At 36.3% G+C, this 10,271-nt stretch overlaps 1 protein-coding gene across 1 annotated transcript; it reads left to right on the forward strand.

Moving 5' to 3' along the window:
- LOC130867716 (60S ribosomal protein L3-like) lies at window positions 1-1,271 on the forward strand. The gene has a single exon (XM_057759839.1). The coding sequence runs from the start codon at window positions 11-13 to the stop codon at window positions 1,220-1,222; it is 1,212 nt and encodes a 403-aa protein (XP_057615822.1). The 5' UTR covers window positions 1-10; the 3' UTR covers window positions 1,223-1,271.
- Window positions 1,272-10,271: the final 9,000 nt, after the last annotated feature.

Here is a 10,271-nt window from a genome sequence, read left to right on the forward strand (position 1 = left end):
GTGATGAGAGATGTCTCACAGGAAATTCTCTGCTCCCAGACATGGGTCTTTGGGCTTCCTGCCTCGGAAGCGCAGCAGCAGGCATCGTGGGAAAGTGAAGAGCTTCCCCAAGGATGACCCCTCCAAGCCTGTTCACCTCACAGCCTTTCTAGGCTACAAGGCTGGCATGATCCACATTGTCCGGGAGGTTGACAGACCAGGATCCAAGGTGAACAAGAAAGAAGTCGTGGAGGCTGTAACCATTGTGGAAACACCACCTATGGTAGTTGTGGGCATCGTGGGATATGTCGAAACCCCACGAGGTCTGCGCACCTTCAAGACAGTATTTGCTGAGCACATCAGTGATGAGTGTAAAAGGCGGTTCTACAAGAACTGGCACAAATCTAAGAAGAAGGCCTTCACCAAATACTGTAAGAAATGGCAGGATGACATGGGCAAGAAACAGCTGGAGAAGGACTTCAACAGCATGAAGAAGTACTGCCAGGTCATCCGCATAATTGCCCACACTCAGATGCATCTGCTTCCTCTGCGCCAGAAGAAGGCACACTTGATGGAGATCCAGCTAAATGGGGGCACTGTGGCTGAGAAGCTGGACTGGGCCCGGGAGAGGCTGGAGCAGCAGGTTCCTGTGAACCAGGTGTTTGGGCAGGATGAGATGATTGATGTCATTGGAGTGACAAAAGGCAAAGGCTACAAAGGGGTGACCAGTCGTTGGCATACCAAGAAACTGCCTCGCAAGACTCATCGAGGGTTGCGCAAGGTCGCCTGTATCGGCGCTTGGCACCCTGCCCGAGTGGCCTTCTCTGTGGCTCGGGCTGGGCAGAAGGGCTACCATCATCGGACAGAGATCAACAAGAAGATTTACAAGATTGGTCAGGGCTACCTTATCAAGGATGGCAAGCTGATCAAGAACAATGCATCTACCGACTATGACCTTTCTGACAAGAGCATCAACCCACTGGGTGGCTTTGTCCATTACGGTGAGGTAACCAATGACTTCATCATGCTCAAAGGCTGTGTGGTGGGAACCAAGAAGCGAGTGCTCACACTCCGCAAGTCCTTGCTGGTGCAGACCAAACGGCGGGCTCTGGAGAAGATTGACCTGAAATTCATTGATACCACCTCCAAGTTTGGCCACGGTCGTTTCCAGACCATGGAGGAGAAGAAAGCATTCATGGGACCACTCAAGAAAGACCGCATTGCCAAGGAGGAAGGTGCTTAATGCCAGAATTTGCTTGACTGGTGTAGTTGGTCTCAATAAAAGCTTTTTCAGTGAAAAAAAATCAGCTTATTATTTAGTCAATTTTCCATCACACTTACTTTTAAGACAAAATGAAACAGGTTAAATACATAATTTCTAAATTAGTTTGGGCTACTGATCCAGCTTTAGGTCATTTTCACAATACCATGATTATAATAAACATAATTCCACTCTTCAACTATGTTAATCAAGAGTGCTTGGCAGCATACTCTCTTTTCAGTTTTTGCTTTAATATATTATAGGTAGAATTAAGTATGTTTTTATACTAGAAACGAACACAAGTATATTTAAAACTCGTGATCATTTTATATTATAATGAACAATCTCTCTAAAATTATTGTGTTCTATAAATGTTCACTCACAATTTATATAAGTATCAAATAAAACCTTTAAATATTTCAAATTTTCACCTTCTTAGAAATACATTGAAAACTATTTTGTTGCAATCACCTCATATAACTCTCTTTATTTCTTATAAAATATTATTATAAGAATTGTTACCCTAGAGAAAATTACAACTGAAAATCTAATAAAAATATTATCCATGTTCTACAATGCCCTATATGTGTGTTCTTTTTACAAAATTTAAATCAATAAAATTGGATTTTTTTTTGCCATGAAAAGTCAGAGACTGACTTACTACTACTGTCAATTTTCAAAGAAGATCAAATAAGAGATTTTAAAAATTATTAAAGATACTCACCATTAATATACTAATATTAATATAAAACTAGTAACAGGATAATCACATAACCATTTTATTTTTTTCTAGATAGCATCCTAGTAGTAATTGCAATCTACCCAGTTTTTACAATGTGTTCTGATATCATTTTTTAACTTTCAAATTTCCCTTCATTATTACTAGTTGAGAATTTTATACAGTTATTTTTGACCATATTCACTCCCTCAGCTTCTTCTAGATCCACTCCACCTTCCTTATTCACCCTACATTGTATTCTTTTCTTCTTTCACCCATCAAGTCAAATTTGTGCTGATCTTGTGGTCATGCATTTATTACTTATCGACTGGAGCATATTGACCTATTTGTGACAACATTCTTTAAGAAAACTGACTCTCCCTCTCCTGGCAGCTATCAATTGCCAGTAGCTGCTAGGCTATGGTTAGGACTTCATGTTCACTTTTCCTCTCCATGCTCAGATTTGGTTTTATTTGAGCTTGTATCATGTTTGTGCATGCTGTAATGACAACAAAAGTTTATATGTACAGTTGCCATGATGTGACTTGAGGATACTGCTTTCTTGTATTCATTCAGCTCTTCCCGTTCTTACAGTCTTTTAACCCACTATTCCATTATAATTCCCAAGTACTGGGAGTCATGAGTGCAATGTTCCATTTATAACTGAGAATTCTGCATGCTCTTATTCTCTATGAACCAGTTTCTGATTGCATTGTTAATCACTATCTACTGCACATAGAAGCTTCTCTGTAATGGCTGAAAAAAATACATTTATACATGAGAATACCAATAAATCCTTAAAAGTCATTTTAATATTATGTCCATTTAGCTGAATGATTGTTGCAGGTTCTCTCCTAAGGCCCATTAACTGCCTAGTTTCAGGTTCTTGGCACCATTGTTGGGCTTTTTGTTGTTAATATTTTATGTGTAGGAGTGCTTTACCTGAATGTGTATATGTGTACCATGCACTTGACAGATATCCAGGGAAGTCAGAATAGGGCACTGTATTCCCTGGAACTGGAATTACAGACAACTGTGAAGTGTAGTGTGGGTGCTAGGCACTGAACCCGGGTCCTCTAGAAGAACAATATGTGCTCTTCACCAGAGAGCCATTGCTCCAGCCCCATAAGTTCAGTAGAGCTTAAATACAATCATAAAGTAATTGGTTACTACCATGATGTTTGTACAACTATTACACTAGTGAGTACATCTAACCACGCAAGTTGTTATTATAGCCCAAAGAGTTTCAGGCTGCATGAGACTGATGATTTCTTGTCTCCTCTGGCAGTGTCCATAGCAATTGCCATCACTATGAAAGTTTGAGAACAGGGCTTTCAGAGTCATACCAGCTTAATAGAAGAAAATTTGATGGCTCACATGCATGATGTCTTTAGCAGTTGTACTGAAAAATTCCGAGGAGTAATCAGTAACATTGTCAATAGTCTGAATGCACTGTTTAAGTCTATGGGATGGCTCAGTGGGTGAGACAGTGTGCCTGATCTAATGGGAGCTCACCAATGCCAGCTGGACTGGGAATGAACCAGTATGGGATCAAACCGGACTCTCTAAATGTGGCTGACAATTGGAGCAGGCTGAGAAACCAAAGATAATGGCACTGGGATTTGTCTCTACTGAATGTACTGGCTTTTGGGGATCCTAGTCTATTTGGATGCATACCTTCCTAAGCCTGGATGGAGGGGGGAGGGCCTTGGACTTCCCAAAGGGCGGGGTACCCTGCCCTCCCTCTCTTAGGACTGGAGGGGGAGAGGGGAGGGTGAGTGGGGGAGTGGGAGGGAAATGGAAGGAGGGGAGGAAGTGGAAATTTTGAATGGTATTATTATAAAGCAATTTAAAACTGAAATAAAATAAAATAAACAAAAAGTCTATGGGATGTTACTGATCAACAACTTCAAAAGTGGAAACTTTGAAATGTCTTGTCACTGGAATTTTTATTTGATACCCCGTTGTAGCTAGTATGGGCATTGTTGACCTGTTATAGGGTAGCTGTTTTTAAATTCATGGCAGTCCATGAATTTAAAAAAACTACCATCTTTACATCTGACAGAGGGATAGTATCTATAATATAAAAAGAAATAAATAAAACTTAAACATCAACTTAATCACCCAAATAAAATAAATTTAAACCGAAAGTTCTCAAAGGATTAAATCCAAATGACTAAGAAATATATTTTTTAAATGTTCAACATTATTAGCCATCAGAAACATAAAAATTAAAACTACTTTGAGACTTCATCTTATTCTAGTCAGAATGACTTAGATTTTAAAAAAAATGATGACAAATGCAGGAATGGATCTTGGGAAATGAAAGAACTTGTTTGTGGCTGATAAGAGTGCAAATTGCTGCAGTTACAATGGAAATAAATGTAGAATTCCTCAAAAATCCAAAAATAGATGTACACATAATCCAGCTATATCACTCGTGGGCATTGCATAGTTATGTTTTTGAAGATGTGAGAAAAACACTATGACAAAGAAACTTACACAATAGTTTATGTGGTCTTACAGTTTCAGAAAGAAGAGTCCATCATGTTGGGAGGCAGGGCAACAAGCAAACTGTAGCAAAAAGGTGAGAGCTCACACCTTGAACCACAGCATACAGAAGAGAGAACAAGCTGGAAACAGAATGAGTCTTTAAATTCTTTAAGCCTACCTCTAGTGACATACTTCCTCCAACATGAACCCACCTCCTAAACTTCTCCTAAATTGTACTAACAACTGGAGACCAGGGGTTGAAGTACATGACATTATAGGGAATATTTCTCATTCAAACTAACACAAGCATTTATGAAAGAGACTTGATATGCTATTGTAGACAACATGCTCATTCAGGTTCAGAGCTGATTCACAGCAGCCAAGGAATGCAAACAGTCTAGTTCAAGTTCATTATAGTTTCATCAAGTTATGACCATATAATCAAGTTTGCGCTTATTTGCACAGGAAAATATTATTCAGCTGTTAAGAAAAGTGAAACTATGACACTCTCAGACAAATGGATGAAGCTAGGAATAATCATTCCTAGGTAACCCAGACCCAGAGAGATTAAACAGTTGCAGTCTTTCTCTTCTTTGTGGTTGCTAGCTTTAAATTTTTAGATATGATTTATTTGGAATACCCCATAGAGGTCAAAAAATTAGTAAGGGGCTAAGAATGTGACTTTCAAGGGAGAAGAGATAGAAAGCAGGGGTATAAAATTTTTTAAAAGGGTAATGGAACAAGAAGGGTTGAATCAGGGTGGCAGATTTAAAGGCAGGTAAGAGGTTTAATTTCTAAGACTTTAAGAAAAATAAAGAATGTTTTCCTTTCTTCTAAAAGTTTACTTTAAAAGATGAAGTCATGGTCCAATTAAATGACTGAGTGAGTAAAGGCATATGTTGTCAAACCTGCTGTCCTGAATTTGATCTCAGGGATCCACATGGTAGAAGGAAGAAATGGTATACACCCCCCCACACACAAAAATAAATCTAATTTTAAAAAATTAAAATTAGGTTGTATCCCGAGAAACTGTCAGAAACAAATAATTTTATGAGATCACAAAAATATTGCTAAAGTTAACATTCCTAATGCAGCACTTGGTCTGTAAGAGTAAAAAGCTGTAACCAAGTGAACTGTAGGAGTTATATGGTATTTTTGCTTATTATTTATGTTCTTTTCTTATGATACTTTATCACTGGTGAGATAGGGAGAATTTTCATGAATATATTTTCCTAAGTAGTTGGGGAAATCACATGGCTATGCAACTAAATAAATAAAATCAATGAAAAACATTGAGAGGAGCAGATACAAGTTTCCCTTTACTTTACTTTCACTTTGAGGTGAAAAACAACTCTCACTAACCAGGCACACATTCATGTTTCAAATGAGATGTTTTAAAAAGTGAATCCAAAACTTTATCCAATGTCAAACTCTCGAAGAGACTTTTTGAATTATGAATGAAAGATAATCATTTCAATTATTTCACTTAAAATAGAATGGAACAGAAAAAAAATGTTTTGTTTTCCTCTTTTCCCAAGACATTCAAATTGTTTGGCTAATAAAAATGACAAGCCTAAACTTATGAATGAGAATCTTCATGAAAAGGCCATTTTGAATACTTATTATTCAGAGGTTAGGCCTAAGTATGCCCCCTTCTTTGTGAACACAGACCAATGTTTTTGAAAATGCATGTTGGGAATAATCTCTAAGACACAGTTTCACAATATTTTGCATTCATTTAAAAGTGAAGTGTATTTTATTTGTCTCCTTGCCAACAGTTTGAAGTCTCCCTCCCAGGCTGCTGTCCTTTTTGAAAGAGCCCCTTAGGATTGCTTTTGATGCTCCTCAAATGAAGGATTCTACACCCCAGAACACAGGAGAGTGTCAGAATTGGACTCTTTCCCAGAATGAAGAGAATTGTTGGAGGAGAAACAATTTAAATAGAACTATATCCGCCCCATCCTGAGTTGGCATTTCCTATCATCAATATTTTTTTAAATGCTGGCAAGGACAATATTTGCAGTACTGAAGCTGAATTACTAAAGCAAGCATCGTAACTTTCAATAATAAATATTCAACCCTTTCTTTTTAAACAAACAGTACTTCCTAGTATTCTACTTTGCTCCAAAAATGTGTGGGTAAATATGCAGCATTCTATGTTATAAATAGAGAACAAAAGAATCTGAATATGTAACAGAAATTCTACCTTTATTTATTCCTTTGGTTTTATTAATCAGAACAAAAATACCTCCTAGCTTTTTTATTTGTGCAAATTTTCTCAGGTTTCAGAAAATATTCAAATAATTTCACTGAAGATATAAAACAAAATTGTTGATTTTATTTTCTGTCAGATAGTACTGGTTATCTTTACCACTGAGGGTGCAAATAGTTAACTAAAATAATCAAACTATTTTAGGAGGTTTCCAAAATGATAGAAAGTGCTACATTTTAATAAACAAAGGAATTGGTGAGCATAATACTGTAGATAAGAAAGTAAACAGTATTAATTCTAGCTTCTAATTTAGTCTAAGGTTTAAAACACCAAATTTAAAACTTTGGGCAAGAAACTCATTCTAGCTGAATTTCAGCCTGCCCATCTGTAAAATACTAATACTGACATGTAATGTCTGTCATATTCATTTTCTATAAGGATTAAATCTTAAAGCACTTAAGTGTATGCAAGTAATTATTATTCACAGAAGAAACAATTGGATAAACTTTCATTGAAATACAATTTGTGTTCAAATGCTGTGGTAAAGCCAAATGAAATGGGGCATTGAAATCAAATGACAGGTTTCAGTAAAATCAGTTGTTTGGGTGTCCTGTCTTTGTCTCAATTTATAATTGTCATTTTCCCACTTACTCACCGTCCATCCATTTCCTCACCCAAACAATAAGATTAATATTTAGCATCTTACATATTGTAAAACAGCACTTTGCAGTAGATCGTATGTGATTGAGGAATCAATCTGAAAAGTGAAACTTTAAGTCAATTAACTAAGACTTTTGTCAAAATGGCCCCAGTAAAACAGGTTTTGTTGATTGTCTGATAAAATCGATTACCTCACTGGTAATCTATATATAAACACCGTGTGTGTGTGTGTGTGTGTGTGTGTGTGTGTGTGTGTGTGTGTGTGTGTGTGTGTGAAAGAGAGAGAGAGAGAGAGAGAGAGAGAGAGAGAGAGAGAATAAATACACATTTTAGTTATTTTAGTTTCTGGTCCTCAGTAGAAGAGTAGAAAGCATCAGACTGCCCCCTGCAGTCTCCAGAGAAGAATCACATTTGCTTAGGTTAAAGATTGAAGAGACAGTAGTTGTAGAAAAACCTCTTCTAAACTGACATACTAGGAAATTCCTCCTTTTTTGCCCTTTTGCTTTTCATTTTAAAGTTTAATTTTTAACACTGTTTCTTTAGAAACTGTAAAATTCTTAGCATCTAATTGTTCTCATTACTGTCTATTGTCTCTTTATTCTATTTCTTTTTTTTTTGTTTTGTTTTTTTTGTTTTGTTTTTCGAGACAGGGTTTCTCTGTGGCTTTGAAGCCTGTCCTGGAACTAGCTTTGTAGACCAGGCTGGTCTCGAACTCACAGAGATCCGCCTGCCTCTGCCTCCCGAGTGCTGGGATTAAAGGCATGCGCCACCATCGCCCGGCTCTTTATTCTATTTCTTTTGCAGTCAGTTCACTGCCCACTGATTCTAGTTCTAAATCAATCCATTCCCACTCATTTCGACCTTCATTCTCTATTGTGTCCTAAAAGATTTTTTTATGTCACTTGTATATTTATTTTCTAAATTCCAAAGAACTTTTAAAACCATTTCTTAACATTTATTCTTGCTTGACTTATATAAAATTTGCCTCCTCCCACTAAACTATAAGCCGCTAGATTGAAGAGAAAGTAACACATGAATTTCTGAAACTTGCAAAGTGATTAATATAATAAGAAGTCAATAAAAGTGTTGTTATATTTGTGATTAGAATAAGAACCTGGTAAATTTCCATATCATTTTTGTTTAGACAGAGCCTATTTTTTTCTGTTGTATAACCCAGTATTACATATGAATATTATGGCCTCATCCTTTGTCCTTAACTAATTTATTTCCACATCTCTGAAAACAAAATAGCCAGAAGTTTTGGCTAGGTTCTTTCTGAGTGCTTAAACTTATCAAATTAATTGTATTAATACTCATCACTTAGGTAACAAAGTAACACTTTTATTTTCTTAAATTTCATTAATTAGATATAATTATTGTTTTCCTGACTACAGTGTAATAATTTTAAATCATTTAAAATAAGTGACTATAGAAAACTTTATAAAATAAAATATAATTAAGATTTATAAATCAGCTTGGTTACACTAATATATAACTCCATATTTATCCTATAAAATTAAACAAAAATATTTTCAAATGTGTCCAAACTGAGAAGTAAAGCATAAATCAAGTGAAGATGGACATACCCATAGGCCACAACCATGTGGCAATACACAGATACATAGAAATGGGTTAATTAAAGATATAAGAGCTAGTCAATAAGAATTGTGAGCTAATAGGCCAAGCAGTGATATAATATTCCAGTTTCTGTGTGATTATTTTGGGTCTCAGTGGCCAGGAATGAACAAGCAGCCATGGACTACAGATTGGTTTGCCAACATGTGTCAGATAAATCCACGTAAAACCGAAGAGAGTTTAGTATAGAATTCTAGGCACACACACAAAACAAAGTTTAGCTGCATTTTTTTTGGATGGGCTTTGTTTGCTGGCATCAAGCAGGAGCTCTGTGGCTCCTTTAAGAGATGTCTTCCTAATTCAGTGGTAGCAGAAAAAAAACCAAAAAAAAAAAAAAAAAGCCATTTGGTTTCTAAATGGCAGCTTCCTGGTTCATACTAACTGCAGTAAAAACTCTGGCTCTTTCAGGACACCAAGCAATTAAATGGGGTCTATGAGCAGCATGTTACAAATTGTTTAAAGGTGACATAGATCCACTGTGACCCTAGAGTTGGGGCAATGTGCATGAGCTCTCCAAGGCAGTGAACATGCCTCCAACAGGTTGGACTGGGGGAAGCCAACAACTAGTACCACAGAGTTGGTCCTAACCATGCCCACTTAGCATTTTAAAAAAAAAGTGTTCCTGCTCAAAAAATAATTACAGATACACATACAATAAGACAAATAGAGATGGAAAACACCAATAAATGGGTCACGGTATTAGATAAATGTATGTAGGCTTGGGAGAGAGAAAAAATAGTCTTAAAAGAAGTAAATGGTTTAAAAACAAGTGAAGACTTTAAGGAGAAAGAGTACAGACAGTCATAGATTAAAGAAGTAAATAAAAATAAGCCATGTAAAGATGGAAAATACACAAAGAACCTGGATTGTTTATATTACTGTGTTTTCTTTGAATTTTTGACTACAGAGAGATATTTGATTCTGGGGGCTGCTAAGCATAACCAACATATATATTTTCAAGGTATCTTGACTTCCAAATATTGGTCTACGGATACGTTGCTTTGTAAAAGAGGTTCTGCTTTTGTTTCCATAGAGGATGAGAACCTGTGAATTCCTTACAGACTAAATGTGGTTTGATGGATCAAGACCCCCCAAAATGTATCTGTTAAGCCCCCAAAAGAAAATATTTTACCCCCCAAAAAGCAGGAAGCAGTTTGGAGAGAACTATGCCCAAATTTCCTAAATTGTTGTTTTTAAATGTTTGTTTTCATTTAAAGGAGGAAATGATATAAAGATGAATGCTTTACATTGATATAGATCCTGTTCCTTTGATACAAATTTAAGGTCAATTTTGTTATATGTATATTTCTGCT

Source organism: Chionomys nivalis, chromosome X (genome assembly GCF_950005125.1).
Source record: "Chionomys nivalis chromosome X, mChiNiv1.1, whole genome shotgun sequence".
Taxonomy (NCBI): Eukaryota; Metazoa; Chordata; class Mammalia; order Rodentia; family Cricetidae; genus Chionomys; species Chionomys nivalis.